The sequence below is a fragment of the Anomalospiza imberbis genome, chromosome 1 (genome assembly GCF_031753505.1).
Source record: "Anomalospiza imberbis isolate Cuckoo-Finch-1a 21T00152 chromosome 1, ASM3175350v1, whole genome shotgun sequence".
NCBI classification, from domain to species: Eukaryota; Metazoa; Chordata; class Aves; order Passeriformes; family Viduidae; genus Anomalospiza; species Anomalospiza imberbis.
Window position 1 is genome coordinate 47692244 of NC_089681.1, and position 20598 is coordinate 47712841.

The 20598-nt window shown below is 37.9% G+C and overlaps 1 protein-coding gene across 5 annotated transcripts in view; it reads right to left on the reverse strand.

Moving 5' to 3' along the window:
* MIB1 (MIB E3 ubiquitin protein ligase 1) overlaps positions 1–20598 on the reverse strand; it is a 77175-nt gene that overhangs the window by 11722 nt on the left and 44855 nt on the right. For 2 of the 5 annotated variants that reach the window (XM_068190896.1, XM_068190924.1), the window contains exons 13-19: positions 14201–14333; positions 13733–13819; positions 10889–11050; positions 5920–6101; positions 4519–4711; positions 2198–2276; positions 522–608 (exon numbers count right to left, since the gene is read on the reverse strand). In XM_068190896.1, coding sequence (XP_068046997.1) covers positions 522–608; positions 2198–2276; positions 4519–4711; positions 5920–6101; positions 10889–11050; positions 13733–13819; positions 14201–14333 — 923 coding nt within the window. Of the gene's footprint in view, positions 1–494; positions 609–2197; positions 2277–4518; positions 4712–5919; positions 6102–10888; positions 11051–13732; positions 13820–14200; positions 14334–20598 lie in introns of all 5 variants that reach the window. The other 3 variants (XM_068190886.1, XM_068190917.1, XM_068190906.1) reach the window with 2 other exon arrangements.

Consider the following 20598-nt stretch of genomic DNA (forward strand, 5'->3'; position numbering starts at 1 on the left):
ACATATACACACACAGAGCAAATACAAATAATTCATAGAAATTACTCAAGTCACAAGGAGTTTAAAAACTAGTCAAAGGAAGAGATGCAAGACTGGACATTCTCTCAGGAAAGTTGCTTGTACCTAGATGCAAAATACTTACCATTACTTCAGAGTACCAGAGGTAAAAAAAAAAAATATTATTTGCTCATTTGCACAATCACAGACAATCTTCAGCTTTTACTTCTTAGGGCATTAGTAAGTGGCCAAGTCATCACACAGGTTTTGGACTCTACTCTGAATGCCGGAAGCAACTCTCCAGTGCAATGACTGGTGGTGTTACCACATTTGCTGCTAGCGATGCAGAAAGTAGTGCAAACAGCAAAGGATACCTGGGTTAGCACTGTTTTCATTAAACTTTTCTTTAGAAAAAAGAGAAATATTTAGATCATTTAAGAGAATGAGAATAAGTTGGTGGAGGAACATGAAAGAGGATGGGCGCTGGAGTCACTCACAAATATCATCACTGGTATCTTCTGTACCTTTCCCTCCGCAGCACATTATGAAAGGCACTCTTCGCTCAACCACTGCCCGACACTGTACACATTTCTTCATCAAGCTTGCACAGTCTGAGAGAACAGAGAAATAAATCAACTCTGAATCTTCCCACTTAGTTTTTCTTTTTTTCTATCCATGAGTTTGTTTATTCAGAGTAACTATACAGCAATAATTTAACAGATGCTTGTAATACAAAGAACTACTTGAGTTTATCTTGACTTAATTCTGCAAATCACACCTAAACAATGTCCTGTTTGGTGTTCAAAGTAAATCTATTCTCTATCTCCTTTTAAGGTACTTTAAGTGAACAGGTTCCTCTTTCTCCAGATGGATGTCTAGTCCACAAGAATTACAGAAGTTAAAAGGTAATCACACATTTGAGACCACAACTTCCAAGAATGGTCGGCCTATCTGATTTTTCTTTATAACAAAGGATCTCACTAACTGTCCTAATGCTCCAGAGGCAAAGAGATGCAGCTCTTTACCCTTAAGAGTAAACCTACATCTTTTGATATAATCCTAGAAAGGGAGCTGTAATTTTTCTACTAAAGGCAAGTTATTGTCTCATAAATGCTAAAAGGTTACTGTGAATCAAGAGAGTGGGTACTACAAAATACAAAAATTTGAAGAGTCTCTCATCCTGCTTGAACAAGATGTCCAGAAAAAAAATCTGGAAAGAAATAATCTAAAACTGTTAAAGCTTCTGCTGTCCTTGTTACAGCTTAGACTTGGTAATGTGTACTGTACTGCTGAAATCCTTCACCACAGTAATCAATCTTTTTCTTGTCTTCTTTCCTGGGAAATGATTCAAAAAAACTTCTCTCATCATCTTTCAACTGCAGACAGTGAAAGAGGCCAGATCAGGCTAACTATAGTCAGTGATTCGATGTCAGCCGCCTCAGCCAGAACAGAGGAAGAAACCAGATTTCCTTAGCAAGTCCAAGTAAGCAGTTACTCATGGGAACAATTACCCTCCCTCTTGTGTAGATCCTCATCAATAAGGACTGCTCTTCTCTAGGGAAATAACCCTTCAACAAAACCCTGAAATGTCTGGAGACAAGGTGATAGCTGCATTCTCATCCACATATACTCAAAACAAAAAAAAATTCTAGAGATCTCCTACTTATTTTACCATTACACTGGATAAATCACCATAACTGGTGCTCTTTGCAAAGATATATGATGTGACTTTTGGGGCAAAATACAGCCCTTGTGCAAATCTGCAGATTAGTAATGAAGCATACTAAATATTTATTGACAATATTTTTTTAAAACACCATTTGCATACCTGAATGCCTTCAAAAAGACGCAACAAAACAATAAAATTTAATTACTACCAAAGTGTTACTGATATTCAGTAGGCTTCTATAAGGTGAGAAAGCCTACTCACAGTTAAATAATATAGATGAAAGAGCACACACGTTCTAAATACTTGAAAATCTCCACTTTGTCCTCCAGTTATTACCAGCATGACAAATAATGCCAAAATTCTGATGATCACACCAGACTACCAAGTAAATTGAACCTGAAATCAAATTACTAATTGTCGCTGTTGAGACAGACACTCGACATACACACACACTGATTAATGCTTTTACCAATCTGATTTAAAATGTTCTGTTTCACAATTACTTCAAAAAGAGGTTTTGTAGTTACTTACTCTCACAGGCACACATATGACCACACGGCTGGAAGAGCACTGCTGCCTTTTTGTCTGAACATACTACACATTCTTCAATCTGTAAAGAACAACACACACCCATGTGAGCAAAGTGCATCTCCTGCTCTCTACATTAATTTTCAAGGCACATGGGCTTCAAGAATCTCCATCTAGTGGGGATTTTAACTCACTCAGCATCTCAAAATGCAACTTAAATGAGTTATCACACTGACTTCTAAGAACAGGTATTTGATGGCAATTTTTGCACATTCAGTACAATAACAGGCACAGAAAATCATTTAGGACACCATATATTTCTTTTTTCTTTTCTCCTTCTTTATTCAATCACGGATACTTAAATCAGGGTTGATCAAGCTAGAGAAGAGAGTCCCCAGGAATATGTTATTACAGCCTTTCTGTACACAAAGGTGGCTTATAAGAAAGATGGGAACAAACTTTTCTGCAGGGCCTGTTGCAGTAGTACAGGGGTAAGAGTTTTAGACTAAAAGAAAGCCAATTTGTACTTGGCTTAAGAAAGAAATTTTTTATGATGAGGGTCATGAAACACTGGAACAGGTTACCCAGAGTGGTGGTAGATGATCCACCCCTGGAAACATTCAAGGTCAGGCTGGACAGGGCTCTGAGCAACCTGATCTTGTTGAAGATGTCCCTGCTCATTACATGGTATTAGATGTCAATCACATTACTGATTTTAAAGGCCCCTTCCAACATTCTATGATCCAATGAAATTCACTTAAAAGGTACTTTTACAGAAATGTTTTTATTCTGGGTTAGGGTTTCTTCTTAGTCCTTTTGTGTGAGAGCTGTATATATCATGGAATCATCAAATGGTTTGGGTTGGAAAAGACCTTAGAGATCCTCCAGTTCCAACCCTTGCCATGGGCAGGGACACCTGCCACTAGACCAGGTTATTCAGGGCCCCATCCAACCTGGCCTTGAACATTGCCAGGGATGGGGCATATACATGATCCCAGACATCACATACAATTACATTTATACTGGCCTGGACCACCTCTTCCAGCTCACAGAACTGCTGTCCTGATTCATTAATTTCTTAGCCTTGCAGATACTACTCTAAGTTTTTATACAGAAAAGTATAGGAGAGGTATTGACCAGATATTCCAATCTCTCACACTAACAAAAAAGAAATCAAAGGAAGGCTATCTGTAAAGCTTAGCTTTCACCTGAGAAAGCTGATTTCCATAGATTAGCTTCTTTAGATGGATGAGTAGGGACAGAACCCTCACTTTGCTGCTCCAAATTACCCAGTGGCAGAACCCTTTCACTGACTACAAAGAAAGTCTAGAGAAAGGGAGCTCCCATTATGTTAACATTTGGCTTTTGAACATACACAATGCAGAACAGTGAATAGTATAAGAAGAATAAGAGAGTGAGTAGTGAAAACAGTGCAATTTTATATTTACAATTCTTACACTTACTCTGAGATGGAGGAAAAAACAACATACCACAGAAGCAGACTAATCAAATATGTTTGGAAAAAGTAAAAAAAAAAAATCCAAAAAAAACCAAATAGTTGGGTTTCCAAAAAAACCCAACCAAACAAAAAAAAACCCCAAGCCAATCCAAAACCAAACATAAATCCAAGTGCAGAACATGATTTCTTTTTTTAACAGCTAAAAAAAACCAGGACAAGACTTGGTGATTACAAGGAATAAAAGAATATTCAAACAGAAGAGCAATGGGGAGGTACCATATAGTCAAAACTACTTGTGAGTAACCATTTGAGAAATCTTGGTCTCCAAAATAGGCCATGACTGGTTGATTCTCTGAAGGAAAAAGACAGTGTAATGAAACTCATGTTTCCAAAGAAAAAGAAGGTGGAAACTGAAAGTAATTACTAACTACAGAAACAAGCACATATTAACTCAGTTTACAGGCAAATAATCTTTCAAGCAGTCCTAAGGAAGAGAAGAACTCAATATTAATGAGGGAAATTATACTTCAGAAAAAGCAGCAATTTATCTTGACATGAAGAAAACATACCATGGCAGGGGGGAAATAGTCTATTTCAAAAAAGCATCCTCAGGTGACTGTATTAGGAACTCTGAAGACCTGAACAATAAAGACATTGCAAAGCGGGGAGAGGTAGGCATGACAGGCAAACAGAAAAGAGCAAGATATCATTACGATGCAAAATTAATTCCATCCAGTGAGACATGTGAAAGGCATAATACCACATAAAGGAAGATGTATATTTCTTTGACCTCTTTCTCCCTTGTTTTTTTTTTTACTTTTCCATTATAAAAGAAAGAGAACCAATAAATTTCAGAGCTTTTTACCTTTGTCCTAGACTGAACTTGTTCTTTACAGATGAGGCATTTTTTCACCCGTGGTGAGCACAAAGAACATGTGGCAATGTGGCCACATGGGCCAAACAGAGTATCTCTCTTCATGTCTGAACACACCATACATTCTTCTAAGGTTTCAGAATCATTGTTGATCATAGACGGACTTCGGGAACCAACCTGGCCACTACAAAGAAACCTTGCAGTCAAACTTTTAATAATTAAAAAACCCCACTCAATTTAAAATGCACATCAACTGTCTGCTTATGTATCCTATGCACTCAGGCACCAATGTATGATCATAAAGTGATCTGAACTGCCTTCTCCAAGAAGTACAGCTCACACTGCAGTGCAAGGTCACACACTCGGATAAGGCATTGTACAGAACCAGGACACACAAGTCAGGATATCGTGTTGTGAACGTATAAAGTCCCTCTCTCTCCTCCTAAGAGCTTGCTTTACTAACAGAGACGTGCCCTGTGATGGGCAGACGCAGCCCCCGGGCCTCGCCCATCCCCACGGCCGGCAGTGCCGGAGCCCGGGCCGGAGCTCCGCGCTGCGCTGGCCCGCAGAGGGCGTGCGTGCCCAACCTCCCGCCACCCAAGGGATGGGGCCGGGAAGCACGGACACACACACACACCCCGAAAGGAAATAAGCACCTTACTCTTTGCCAGGGCAGCATCAATAAAAACAGCCTCTCTTTGTCACATTTTAAGAGTACGGTTTTGATTTCCATACAGGAATTAAAGGTGAGAATCATTTGCGGCAACGGGTGGAACGTAACTAGGACAAGGTGCATCCTCTGATACTGCATGGACCTGATAACGTATTTCACTGAAACCGTAATTCCTAGAGACATCAGACCTACCCCTTCGTTCTCTTTTCACCGAATCATACAGTTGTTCAGATTAACAGGGACTCTGTAGATGACCTTCTCAAAGCAGCAACAACACAGAATTCGTATGTTTATACCGGGCTTTGCCCATTTCAGTCATTAAAATTGTATGGACAGAGTTTTCACAACTTTCCAGGCCAACCTGTTTGCAATGCTTAGTTATTCTTCCAGGGATTTTCCCCCAACTGCCTTGTGAAGTTCTACCAATCCCCCTCGAAGACTGTCACACCTTCCCATTCTCCCCTCTCCCATACTAATATGCATGAAAGTTCTCTAAGACTTCAGTAAGTTTCAATTAATGTATTTGTGAATAGCATTCAGAGTACCAAAAAATCCTAAAGAATTGAAAGTTAAAAAAAAAATAACCACACACAAAAAACCCCACCAATCCCCCAAATTTTGATTAGCTTTTGCTAATTAAAGGCTCAACATTAAAAAGCAAACTCAGTTAATCTGTGGAAAGCAGACATTTGGAAACAGTATTTTATGAATATACAAACCTGACTTTTTCTTTGTGACATTTAGCCAATGCTTTGCAGAGGCTTGGATCAGGGCAGAGATCGAGAGGGGACTGACCCTTCTTGTTACGAATGCCGAGGTCAGCCCCGTTGGCTGCCAGGAAGCAGGCAATAGATGCAGCACTCTTCTTCTCGGCTCCTTGAGTGCCAAGTCCCATTATTAACTGAAAGAAAACAAATACATAAGCAAGACTCTCGAAACAGTTAAGAATCGTCTGGCTAAAAGAAAGCTACTTGACATGCACACATGCACATATATATGTAAATGTGTAAGCCAAAGGAAGCGTCTCTAGAACTAAAATCAAAACAATTGCTTCATTTTGAGTCAGCTATATTCAGCTTTCCTTTAAGGAGCTAAAATTCAGCAAGGAATAATTCTACTGAAGCACTCAAATCTCCTGTACACCTATACTCATGTGTGAAGTGGCTGTCCTTCTATGCAAGCACTGTAAAGGGCAAAGTTCCAGTGGGTATATTCAGAACACACTTCAGTATATACTCAAATTGCTAATTCAGACAAAATGCTACCACTGCACTTGGACTGAAATCACAGTTGAGCAGAGAAATAAATGCACATCTACTTTTTAGTCCAGCAAGTAAAGTACCTGCCCAAGAAAGTAACTGAATTTCAGTCTTTCTCAGCCCGGATGAATTAACACTCACACACTGTCCCTATCTAATCACATAATGCTACTCTGCCCTTTTACAGCTGTTACTGTGTCCTTGTGTTACTGCTTCACCGGGTCAGCTAGAAACACTAAGAAGGCTCACTACCACACCCCAGCAAGGAGCGGATTCCCCAGAGCATTGTGGGCTCCAACATCTTTTGGTATTAAAGCTAGATCAGATGAAATGCATTAAATATAACATAGACTACAGAACTGCTGGCATCACTAAGAATCCCTCAGTAAACTACATTACACTGTATTCAAAGGAAGAGCTTTGGTAAAGCTAGGGCAGCTCCGACTCAAGGAAACCCAGTTGCTTAGGGAAGCATTTTTTTAAACCTCAGTCTGTACTGTTTTTTTAAAATTAGAAGTTATTATATCAATATGTATCACTGAAGCTACAAGACTCTTGAAGGTCACTTTATGAATTCAGATACTCCTCCTGCATTCTTCCTCATGATTAGGTAAGAACAGTACAGCTCCAAAGGCTTTATACCAGGAAAATCAGTAAGTTATGGAATCAAATTGTTTTGTGGTGTTCAGGTAACAGAAAATTTTCTTTTATCAATTGAGACTATTTTTCTGCACTTCAATTACAGCACTGGCTGAAGCAAAGCAGGTATTTGATCCAGCTTCAGTCCCGGTACTTTGGACTGTATTATTAATCTAGCCAAGGCAGCACAACACCCAGTGAAAGTGATTTGCTCCAAGGTCGGCAGAGTCATTGTGGAACAGTCATCTACATTATTCACAAAAACCCTAGGTCCTAAAATGCCTCTGCTGTACAACTTGAAAACACCCGGACAATGTTGCATCCTATGACATTTCTCAATAAGCCTGCAACTTTTCAGGCACAAAGAATGAGAACACCACAAAACAAACCATGTACAAAATATTCTCCATTATGTCTCAGTGCCCAGTATGGCTGCAGCATACCTCTGGAGGGGGCTAGCCCTGAAATGCATCAACACAGGCCAGTCCCAGCCAATTCACCAGTGAAGGAAAAGTCTCAGTGCAATCCACAAAAACTGTATAAATATCATCTAAGTAATTGTAACTTTGAAGCAGTAAACACTTTCCATTAGTTTCTTTCTTTTAAGTTAGGATTTAGGCAGTGGCATCACTTAAAAGCATTTTAAGGGTCAGAAGACACCTTAAAGATACTTGTATATTAAAATAAATTACACAAAATGACCCTGGGAATAATAACAGTTATTTAGGATAAAAAGTACTCTAGGCCAGAACAGTGCATCTGTAATAAAGCAATTCAAATGACATTTCTGCGGTGGTGGAGACTATAATTCAAAAAATTTCTCCTCCTCCCAGCTGCACAATCACCACAATATGGTGTATGGAAAATTAAAAATTATTTAAAGAAATGGGGTTCACTGCTCATGGCACTGGAGCACAGAAATGTTTTTCAGAATGGTACCTAAAGTGAGTAGGGTTTTGTGTACTGTCAAGATTGCTCACTACATGCATTTTAAACAGTCTTTCCAAAAAAATCAACTGAAGAAACCTGACAAAAATTGTTTTATGTTTAACATAAAAGATCCTGAGTTGGAAGGAATTCACAAGGATCGCCAAGTTCAGCTCCTGCCCCTGCACAGGACAGCCTCAAGATTTGCACCAGGTGCCTCAGATCATTGTCCAAAAGCTTCTTGAACTCTGGCAGGCTTGGTGCTGTGACCACTTCCCTGGGGAGCCTGTTCCAACAGGCATAATGTTGGCATTCAGAAGGAACTACTTAAAAAGAAAAAACAATGTTAAATAATTCATTCAATTTAGTTCCATTTATGAATTAAGTTAATTTATAATCAGTAAAAAGTATTGTTTCATATTTTAAACAGTGGTCAAAGTAAAAAGTAACAAATCACACAATTTCAATGAGTTGCTGTCCAACTTGATCAAGTATGAAAAAACTCTAAAATCCCGCGAGCGAGATTTTTCTTTTCAGTTTACTCAACTGAAACAAAAATAGAAATAATTATTTCTATTATGTATGTATGTAATACAAAGAGGCACCATACAGGCCTTAGTAGGTTGGAGTCTCCAAGACAGCAGTCCAAAATTAATTAAAACTTAGCCAAGTAAAAATGAGCTCTAAAACCTAAATATTTACAGAGATGTGTTGCTATCACATAGCCTAATGAAATCTGTCACATTTTGCAACCTTTAAATGAATTAATGAAGAATAATAAAAAAATCTCTGAAAACAAACCCTCAATTTCAGTCATCACATTTACAAAAAGAAAGCCTTACTGATTCCCAGGTGAAATTATTAATCCTATTTATCGTTTATTATCCATTACCTGTATTAGCAATTCCACACAAGACAAATTACCAATGTGTCCTTGGATAGCTTTAAAGGTCCAGATGCCTGCACATATTTTCTCAGCTTCAATTCTGTCTTTATTGATACTCAAGTTTGGGCCAAAGGCAGCTTAATATTTAAAACTGTTTAATGGTAAAAATCTACTTTATAGAATTTTTACCTTACTGTCATTTAAATAAAGGTAGATAGATACAAATATTATTCTTATTTTCTGTTTTTCACAAAACGTTTTCAAGATAATATGATTTGCTGATCATCTTAAAGCATTTTCAGGTATATTTACTCCATCTTTTATGTTTCACATAAAATAAAAACAAGCAAGTTTTCATCTCTTCTCTGCCAGAACTTATTCTTCTCCACACTACTTAAACCACCCAAATTTGTTAGTTTGGCAAAAATTTTTTCTGCAGCTAAACAAAGTGCAAAGAAATGACCAGTAGTTTGATCACGCTAATAAAGGATAGGAGGTATTGGTTGATCATGATTTTTTAAAACTTTAAATATTTTTAGGTGATCAGAGACACAAATGATGAGGGCATTTTTTTCTTTGTTTCTCATATCTTTTACCTGCTCTTTGTCTTATTACTTCAATAGAAATTTTTAAAAAATTACACTTTTGTTTTAAACCAAGGATACTTGTTAAATTAAACTAGAGATAAAACTTTATTCTTTAAAATATAAAATCCCCCCAAAGAGAAATTTAAAAGGTGATGGAAAAAAACCCGCTTCTTTGGTTAAAACCCTCAAAATTCAATACACAACTCCAGTTTCATTTTGGAGGCCATTAATAAGACTGGGCTGAGAAACCAATTTATGAAATGCCAAATCTGAGGAAAAAAATTTCCCTTTCATTCATTTCACAGTTAAACACATGAACACAAAGTATTCTAGACAGCTCTCATAGAGTCCATTTCAGATCACAGAAACAACTGAGCTGTAACCACTCTTCTTGTCTCATTTAAAAGGACACATGCATTTTCTTACACATGCTAGTCATACTTCAAATGTTTTTTCAAAACTTATTCTGGTGTATTTCAGTGAGATTCAGTAATCAATTTGAATAAAAAGCTTTTGTACAGTGGAATTATTGTTTTGAACAAAGATTTTCCATAACATTGGTGTATTTGTTTTTTCTTAATGAAATGCAAAAGCAACAACAACAAAAAATTTCCTCAGTTTAACACTCAGTTAAAATTAGAAAAAACATTATACTGGTAACTAATGGTTCAGCAGCTCTTATCCACCATTATGTTCTGCATCTTTAGTATGTAAAGAAAAAAACTGTTTCCTTTTCTCAATCTGAATTGCTCCATAATTTTATTTCTCCTTTGTCTCTCAGGTAAACTATAAACTTCACCTCTATATATGGGGTTCATAGAGCTTTTTGGGTGTAAGAGTTTCTTTTTTTTCAGTAAAATATTTTGACTTTTATTACCTGGAGGCTTTTTTTACTATTTCCTTACTACAGCACAATTTATGAAATTAACTCTGTCAAAAATATACATATCAATAAACATAAAAAATTAAGAATGCCTTGTTCTAACAGAACATACTTTCAGAAAGTTATAGAAGCAACTAAGCAACTAAAGTTACAAAGACATGCAAGATGCTGAATCACAGAAAACCATTTCAGTCTTATTCTGTACTGTAATACTGTTTAATTCTCTTTCCAAAACAGCTACTTTGATTTTTTGGCAGCCATACATGTTCACTACAGAAGATAAATTTGTAGAAATATTTTTGAGCTACATAACCCTCTTTCTTTAAAAACGGTAATGACTTCATGTGAAAAGCCACATAGAAAAGTATGATTTCTGCCTACACTGCAGTTTAATGCAGAATGTCTACATAAGCTTATGCTGCCAAAAACCAGTCTGACAGTACAGAACAAGACAAAGAGACAAATATACAGGCAGAAAAAAAGAATAAATAAATGTGTTTTATTTACTGTGTTCTTTGATGGCTCCCAAGCAGTATCTACCTTGCCCACATCTTGCATGTCTTGGAGTTGGCGGAGCTGTGACAGGGTGTGGTGTCTCAGGGCTTCATGCAGGGGAGTATCCCCATCTTTATCCTGAATATCCAATTTAGCACCTGCACGGACTAAGAGCTGAAAAGAGAGAGAACCCAAATTTTAAAAAGTAAAAAAAAATCCCTATTTATTCCTTTCAGAACTAATTTCAGAAAATTATGGTTTAGCAATCTCTAGAAAATTCAAAAGGACTATTCCTATCTTTCTACAATTCACAGTTGAATTAATTTAAATCTATTTTCCATACCTGGAGCTCAGCCCTCAAACAAAGCATTTATCTGTTTCAAATACCCGGCTTATTTCAGCAGAAGGCTAATGCTTGCCTGTGCTCTGAGTGCTACAAAAGACACAATTTTAGAGGATTCTTTCTACTTCCTTAGACTTTAATTCTTATAAGACAGCCTACAAACAGTGTAATTTATTACAGCAAATATGTACAATACTTGAGACAGGAATATATTCTTTACTATTAGGTTTCACTGACCTCAAAAATCACCACTTTCACACCGTGCTAAACTTTACAACTTAATTTACAGTGTCTTTGCACTAGCAAAGTAGTTAAGCATGTACTTTGGTTTACCCTAATTCAGGAGAAGACATAAAAACCAACGACACTATTAAAAACTCTCTCAGAACACTTTGGAAAGTAATGAACTCTAAGACTTTTCTCTAAGGCTAATTTTAGACACCTGTTCCTGTTCACATGACACAAAACAAGCACAAGGCTGCACAGGCCCTCCTATTCCTATAGCCTTTGCATACAGCCCTTCCATAATTTAACCCACCAGAACTTTCTTAAATACTGTTGAACAAAAGAAAGCAATACATGCTGACAAAAAAAAAACAACTGCCCCTAAAAATTAAACCCCATCACTGTCGCCATTCAGAAACCTGTAGGCAGCAGCTGAGGTTTTAACTTCAATTTTTGAGCTTCTGCTACTCTGCAAAATTGGGATTAGCAGTAGAGACAAAAGGCATCTAAAAACAGGAATATACAAAGAGGGATCTCCCTCTTCGGAACCCACATACTTGCAAGGAGCTCAGTTTCTCAGAACCAAAGAACCTCAGAATTCAGAACAGGCTAAAAGGAATTCAAAGCCTAATTTTCAAGGAAGTCTCTGCCTGCAATTATTTGCAGCTTATTTTCCCCAACCTTCTCTTCCACAAGTGAAACCAAGAAAACCAGCTAACAGTTGACACAATTTAGTCTCAACTTCTTACACTCTCTAAATGGATTTACTCTGGCCCAATTTCTTTTCTCATATTCATATCTTGTGTCTGCCCCTAGCTCTTTACTGCTTTGAGTTTCTCCTGGAATCCTTGACTACCACAGAACTTCAGAGATTTTGCATATATTTAAAAAAAACTAATTAAAAATAAAGGCAAACCACTGCCCTTTGTCATGGCAGGAGGACTTTTAAAACAACCATGCTACCTTTGACCACTATTCCACAAATGCCTGAGGGTACAAACCCAGCCCTGGAAGGTATCCAATAGGAATTAGTTTTGAAATATGGAGCCAACATGTTCTTTGCATGGCTGCATGAGCTATTTTAGGACTTCTTAAAGTTAATCCAGTTCTGAAAAACGGATACTCTACAGGGTCATTCACTTAAACATTCTCAAATAAAAGCATGTCAGTCAAACACACATGCTAGTTCTTCTGCATGCCTTCCTGCTCATCTGCTACATTAATATTGTATTCCCAGGTACTGCATAAATTCCAGAAGGGCACAAGAGTTCACCAAACACAGCTGCCAAATAGCTTGCAGGATGCAAGTGGCACTGACTCTAGGAAACCATTCTTCTGGTAGCAAGCAGTTCCAGATATAGGGCCGTATCACATGTTTCACTGTAACGGGATCACACCCATCAGCCCTCGGAGAGGGAGAAACCTTATGGTAAAATAACACTTAACAGAATGCAGGTCTGCATAGGGGGGACAATTCTGTGTAGGCCTGAATCGGAGACAGCTTTTCATATAAGATCACTCTAAAAAGACAAAAAAATTATGTCAAAAGCTGAGGCCAGGTTGATGCATCCACTGTGAGAGCAGCGAGTGCTCTCTCTGAGCCTCAAAAGCCCACAGCAGCAAGGCAAACAGTCATACAGGTCCTGTATGACAGTGCACACAGGCCAGAAACAGCAAGCTATGCCAGAGTCACACTTCCTGTGCTAGTTAAGTTGAAGCATCTACTTTTGCACCCATGCAAACAAAAAACTAGGATAGCATTCCTTTCACCAATAAGGTACTACTGTTCACTGCTTATAGGTGTCCCAAGTTAAGAGCAGGAAATGTCAAACAATCAGAGACTGAAAAATAGTTAAGGTCATAAAAACATGTTCCATGTTACAATATGCGAAAGCTATGAGCAAGAACAATTACTCATACAGCAAGAGGCATCAGAAATGCTATCTGAAGATCCCCTTACAGCACCACAAGATTCAGACAAGTAACAGCCGAACACATTTTTCTTTACTAAAAAGGAAGGACTGCTGGAATTGGCAACCACACAGAGGAAACCATAATGTACATGTACAAAAATTTAGCACGCCTCAAGTGGCGTTCATATTGCTGACTGACCTTCTGTGCAAGTTGGCAGTCTTCTGAATTAAACAAAATCCATCAAAGAAACACGCAGTGACTATATGTTGTCAAATAATTTTTTAAATGTTCATGAAGTATTCATATTTTAACAGCCGCCAGCAGCTTTAGTCAAATGCCATTAACCATATGGCTTACTGAAATAAGATACTTACCCTAACAATTTGTGTATGCTGTCGTTCAACAGCAAGATGAAGAGCAGTTTGCTGGTTAACATTCTGGATATCCAGGTTAGCATTGCCCTGCAAGATATTCAAAACATTAGAGCATTATCACCCCAGCAATTCACCTACAGGCAAGGCAGTCCATTAGGACACTGACTATGACCCTGAATACAATTCCTAGTTAGGGGATTTGAGAACAGAAGTGATTAAATGCATCAATTATTCACTGTACAGATGTTGATCTGTTGAATGAAACTAGGCATCCAATTTTTCAGTCCCTCTGCACCATTAGGCCATTTTAACAATCTCAAAGGCAAATTTGACCTTTAGAGCTCAACACATCCTTCCCTCCTCCACTGCTTCTGCATTGCAACTGCAGGCGTAAAGCAACCAACTATTTTCACATCAGATGGTTAACCAAAGCATGACATTTAAATCCTCCTGAGAAAAGAGTCCTACCTGATGCACCAAAAGTTCAGCCACTTCCACATGATTATTAAGAGCTGCCAGATGTAAGGCAGTGTAACCATCATCTTTTTTCTCATCAACAATCCACGGTCGTGGTAACTTGGACAATAACACACGCATTGCGCTGAAAAAAATAAGCAGAGATGGCACAAACACCCCTACAACGTATGCTGAATGACAACAGTAGAACAACATTAATTCTCAGAACTATGTAGTAGTGGCTAAAATAATATTAATCTTTTTTCAAACAGAAGGAGTGGGTGAAAAGCTATACCAACAGTTCCAAAGCAGAATAATTTAATGTCCACGTCCTTCTCATTAAAGCACACAAACAAACCATACAATGCCTGGATCAGTGTGAGGATCAGGTTTGTTTTTTAGAAGAATCGTATCTAGCAGTAAAAATTACATTAAAGAAGCCTTCAAACAAATTCTGAAATGTAGACAAAAATTTTCTCCCTCAAAATCTTTATAGCATCTAGGTCTTTAAGTATTTAATGACCGAGTTCTACTGCATTAGATTTCTTTAAAATCATCACTTTATAAAGTGATGCCATGGGCTATAACAGTTAAAACTCAGTTTCTAAGAAAGAAAATGGAGGAAGACCTCTTAAGCATAGATAAAATAAATGCTGAAACTGTGAAGTGAGTACTAGTGGGATATTTTCTTAACTTATAATGGCTGAGTATAACATACCATGGCAGTGTCTGGTAGTCAGGGGGTAGGGTGGGGAAAAGCAACTTGATTACTACAAGTATTAGAGCAGACTAAAATCCATGAAGTCCAAAGTTAACCTTCAGTTAAGGGTATTAACAACACAACGCTAGATAAACAAATTGCTCAATCTTGTATTCTCTGAGAAATACAGTTTTCTTAAGCTTACATGTCTTCACTTAGCTTTTGGAATACATAAGTTACCAAACTTAAACCCCTTATTGTCTTATCTTTATAAACAGCATATGCAGCTCCCTTATGACAGTTCCTTAAAGACAAACACAAAACCAGAAACTGCTACAATCCCGTGCCAAGAAACCTCTTCTGTCATCTGATGTTTCCCTACTGTTGAAGGAACATGATAAATACAGGAGAAACAGAGCTTCTACACAAAATTCAAACTTTTAAAATCCAAGTAATCCTTGATAATGCAAATGGAACCACTCAGTCACACAGTGCCTTGCAAGGCACATAATGTATCTGAATTAAAGAGTTCTTCATTTGAGTTCTGGTATCAAAAATGTGGGATCTCAATAATCCTCAGGAATAGCCTCATAAATTGAACCTCTCAGCTTTTACTTAAAAATACCCTCAAAGGTATGAATGACTGCCCTGTCAAGTAATAACTGAGCTCCCAGTTCATTCCAATCATGTTGTCTTGAACATTCACAGTGAGTTGAAGTGCTATTCACTCCGAAGCTCTCTTTTAGAACAAGCCAATGAGTTTCCTATAAAAAAACCTAAAAGCTGTATCTGGGCACAGATCACCCTAATAAGACTCCTTGAAAGCAGAGAAGTCTGTGAGGTAGACTACTATACCAGTAAGGAACTGCACTCCTTCCTACACTCTGCTCAGATGCCCCCATAAAAGACTGCTTAACAAGCATCTCCATGTTCTCCTGCTACTGAGTGCACAACATAAACTTCTGGTTTCACACTTATGCTGCAGCTGCCAGAATGGTGTATTAAGAGACATTTTTTTGCCCCCAGAATCAGAGTGTCTAAAGGAACTGCAACTAATCAACTGCGCTTTCAGGCCACAGGATTATAAAAACCCACAGGAAACCAACTGCTACGTGGAGCATCCATAGCCAGAATATTCTGCATGTTTGTCCTCCTCAGAGTGGACAGAAGCCATTTTCAGCCTCATAGGATTTTTTGTTTTCCTGGCAGAAAGCTTCTCACTTCCTCACAGTCCAAATCACTTACAACACAGCAATATAAGACAACGCTTAGATTGTACATTGCTCATTGTGAGCCACTGCTCAGCTTCTATTCATAACACCTTCTACAGCTCTCTCACCTGCTAGGAAGAAAAGACTAGAATACTTCAAAAAAAAAAACGAACAATGGCAACATCAATTCTTTGAGAGATTCACTTATGCAGGATTTTTCAAAATTAACAATATAATTTAGTAAAACTCAAGTTGCCAAAGCTTTATGAAATGTGGTAAAATTAACCAGTATCAGTTGCACTGATAAACATAGTCTATTTCGTAATACAATGATGCCATATTTTCAAATCTTGGCACCATCAGAACTGTGTTCAGCTGCTTTAGGGCGGGAGCATGTCTGGAGCACAATGGTTTGCTTGGTACCTAGGCACACCACCACACCAGCTCTTCAGAATGCTGGGCTGACACAAAGCACACAGTACCAACAGCACAACAAGCCTTCTATAGTGGGTTTCCACAGGGCATCATGTCATGAAAGCTCTTTATCTTCACCTGCCAGGCTCAGTACTTCTAAAGACGCCATAAAGCTCTAGGGTATCTACTATGGATACTCTAAAAAGCATAATAAAAAATTACTGAAAATTCCCTATGACTGACAGAAGCAGTATGACTGTGAGCAACCAGGATAAGGTGGGGCAACAATAATCTAACAAAACAAACAAAAAAAACCAACAAGAATTTTTTCTTAAAACTGCAACTACAACTTGAGGGACACTGTGGAAGGGCATCAACACTAATTACAGCCAGCTTGTCTCCAAAGTAGCTCTAGTCACTAAACAAGAAACTGTCCTAACCAACTCAACCATATTTTATATCCTTTTCTTCAGTAAGGAAATAAGAAAATTGCCAACTCTACAGATAAATAAAATTAAAAGTACATTGACACACATCATCAGATTCTTCAATACGTAAATGTACTTCAGAAATACTACTGACATTTCTTTAATACATCTCATTTTTGAAACAAAAATAAGAAACAAACTGACTCAGCATTTTGTATGCTGTGAAGAAAAATCACTCATCTTAATATTTGTGCAAGTGTTATCCTTACCAGATTGTCTTTCAAATCTTTAGTTTGCTGTCTTACACCAGAAAAAATATTGGGAGGTATCTTGCTTTCAGAGAAATGAGATGCCTGCTACATTTCTGAATGCTTTTAAAATGCATTGGTCTTACTGGAAAAACAGAAGGACCACCAAAACAAACAAATGGCTTCTGTGTGGAATAGATTTTTATCTTACTGTTCACAGTAAATCATCAAAGGGCCAGGAACCACTACTCAGTTGTTTCATTTTATTCAGAAAAAGACTGTATCTCTCTTCCAAACCATTATGGGATAGCAGGCTAGAACTGTTTCATGGAATGACACCTTAAAATTCTGCAAGATACTAATATGCTACAATGGTAAATTCAGCTCAGTGGCTGCATCCTCCTCCTCATTAGATGAGAGGTAGTTTCTTTCAATTTTTACAGGATTTTCTAGAGCTACTGCCAAAATTTTGACAGCTAAGTGGCTACCATTCAGAGCAGCACTCACTGGAACAGGCATACATCATAAAAAGTCACATTAGAGAATTAATGTTGCCAATTACACAGTCATTCGTGATTCACTCTTCCCCATGAAGTATTGCAGAAGAAGCTGGGTTGTATTGCTCTGTTTTTAAGACCACAACATAGATGTGAAAACTTGCTTTTATCTTGTATACATTAAACAAACCACAGACTGCTTTCACTGTAGTTGTATTGCAAAGATCAAGAAATCAGCAAATCTGTTAGTAACCTGATCATGAAAACAGCTAAAGAAAACTTTTCAAACTATCATCTTCAGTGTATTCAACTGTAACAGATCCCATGCCTGAGGAGTGCAAGATTACTGATCAAATGCTTAAAACTCTTAATTGAAACATGGAACTTCACTATGCCCTTTGTATGTTATTACTAAAGCATCACCAATAAAAATTTTGTAACAGGCAAGCTTTGGAATTTGTTGGTCTGCAGTATTTACAGCTTAGCAGGAAGCTCATAAAAAGATTTTGGGCCTTTTTTACCTGGATGCCCATTGCAACTTCTGAAAATTTCTAATGGAACAACAAGATAAAAACTCCAGTGAGAATTTTTGACAGAGTTATCTGTAAAGCTTTAATAGGGATAAGTAAACTACTGCTTCTTTTTTAGGAGCTAAACACATGCTCAGTCAAAAAGGACTGAGAAAGCTCATGTGTGCATAGGGGGCTGAGATGGAGGTATCTGCTGCTTTCCCAGGCACAGCTGTTGGGGATGCACTGACTTACACTGCCCAACGTAATTCATCCCCACAAAATGACAGCCCAGACTCTAATAGTTACAAGTGATTTGGTCAAAGGAACATCCACTAATATGATGCTACATTTAATTTGAGATGTAGAAGAGTAACAGCAAATGCTGCTGTTGCATGCATCTTTATTTGATCTAGCCACATGAGTAATACTTTTTTTTTTTCCTTTTTAAATTCAGGTTTTTACAGAGTCTGGAACGACAACTTAACATATATAGGACCATGGAATCACCTGGGTTAGAAGAGATCTTACAGATCATCTCATTCCAACCCTTGCCATGGAAATCAGCAGCATGAACTGTGTATTTGCAATATAAGATACGTCACAGATCTGAACAACACACAAATTTACTTTTAGCCACATGGAGAACTTGTTTCAATGCCAGTTACCAGCATTAGACATACAAAAAAAAATTGTTCTTATGATGAAAAGTTAGCATATGGTGTATTATTGATTACTAACCTACATATAAAATGTTGGGTTTTATGCAGTACTTTGCTCACAGAATTTTTACAGATGCTCATCAGTACTGAGAATGCAACATACAATAACAGATTTGGAAAATCTACAAGATAAAAGTACTTGTTTACAAGATGAAGCCAACACCTCATTGTATAAAAACAATTCCAGATTCAGCAGTCTTAGCTGCAAAAGCATGCTTGCACTCTGTTTTAAAAAAAAAACATGAACAAAAACTAGAGAAGATTCTCTGCCACCAACTGCAATTTGACTGCAGAATGAGGTAAATGAAGATGGCTGAGGGTTTGTGGGATAGTGGTGGAGTGGGTTTGTTTGTTTGGCCTTTCACGGTTGGTTTGTTAAGGTTTTATAGAAACAAATACTTAGGCAGAAAAAATTAGAAAGGCTACTTCACAATCTGCATAAGCACATGTAACTTAAATTGCTACTGAAAGACACAATCCCACTTTTTTCCCTGCACTTCAGTTCCTGCATTATGTTAGTTCTACAGACACATCATTTTCTAGCAAGTGAAACAACCTGCCAGACTCCTGATTTGGCAAGTTTGCTTTCAGACAGATCAATGAGATAATCCAACCTACCCCGCAACTTCATGATCACCAGAAGCAATAGGAGTAAGGGAATGACAAAGCCAAAGCTGCAGGGAGGGCAGACTGCCCTTTCCAGAAGCAAAGATCAGCATAAACTTATCAGCAATCCTATCACCAGAGGTTGCAATGATTCACTGCACTTTCTATTACAGGTTTTTCTACTTTCATGCCATTCTCCTCTCTTAACTCAGGTTTCCACTGGCTCAGTGTGACATGGTTTCATATTGTATATTACTGTAATCCTGGCTGGAAGTGTTCTCCACATACACTCACCCCACCACATACCCCTCTCCAGACTCCCAGCCCTGGTTCAGCTAAACCCATTCACCTGCCTCCTGTTAGAGCCTCAAATAGTTTAACAAACAGTTCAGATTTAAAGACAGCTTCCATGGCAAAGTTTTCTTTCAAGACTGTGTAGTCCGACATGCATTTTACAACATAACAGAAGAAAAACCCCATTTTACTAAATCCTTTTTTTTTTGTCCTGTTGACTACCACCTCTGCTCAAAAAAAAAAGCTCCCACAAAAAGTGGTCCCAACACAGCATCTGAAAGGTCATCCCCTTCTGCTGGATTATTTCTCACATGGAATAGTACTCCAAGCCTGCTCACTATGAAGCTAAAGAAACATTTGTACCAACATAGTGCAAGAAGTAACACAGGAGCAGGACAGTGCTATTTTTGGCAACCAGAAGATGGTAAGTGCACGTCAGCATACAACTTCAAGCCAAATCAGCTCCCTGATCTGATTCACAGGATACTCGCTGTGCAGTACAGAGAGAACCACTGGAAGAATGAAGAAGGAAGTATCTTCCTCTCAGGAACAAGCAACAGGAAGAGATTAATACCTTAGATTGGTACTACTGAGTACACTGTACCTTGAAATTAGAGTTTAATATTTCGTATCTGGACAATGGTCTAGTTAGTAAAAGTTTAAGTAGGCAGGCTGTTTCCTTCTTTTTGCTTCTCAGATTTTCAAGCATCATTCACTTTTGAAAAATCAATTTCAATATACATGTATCCAAAGAAACAATGAGGTATATACATTTACATGG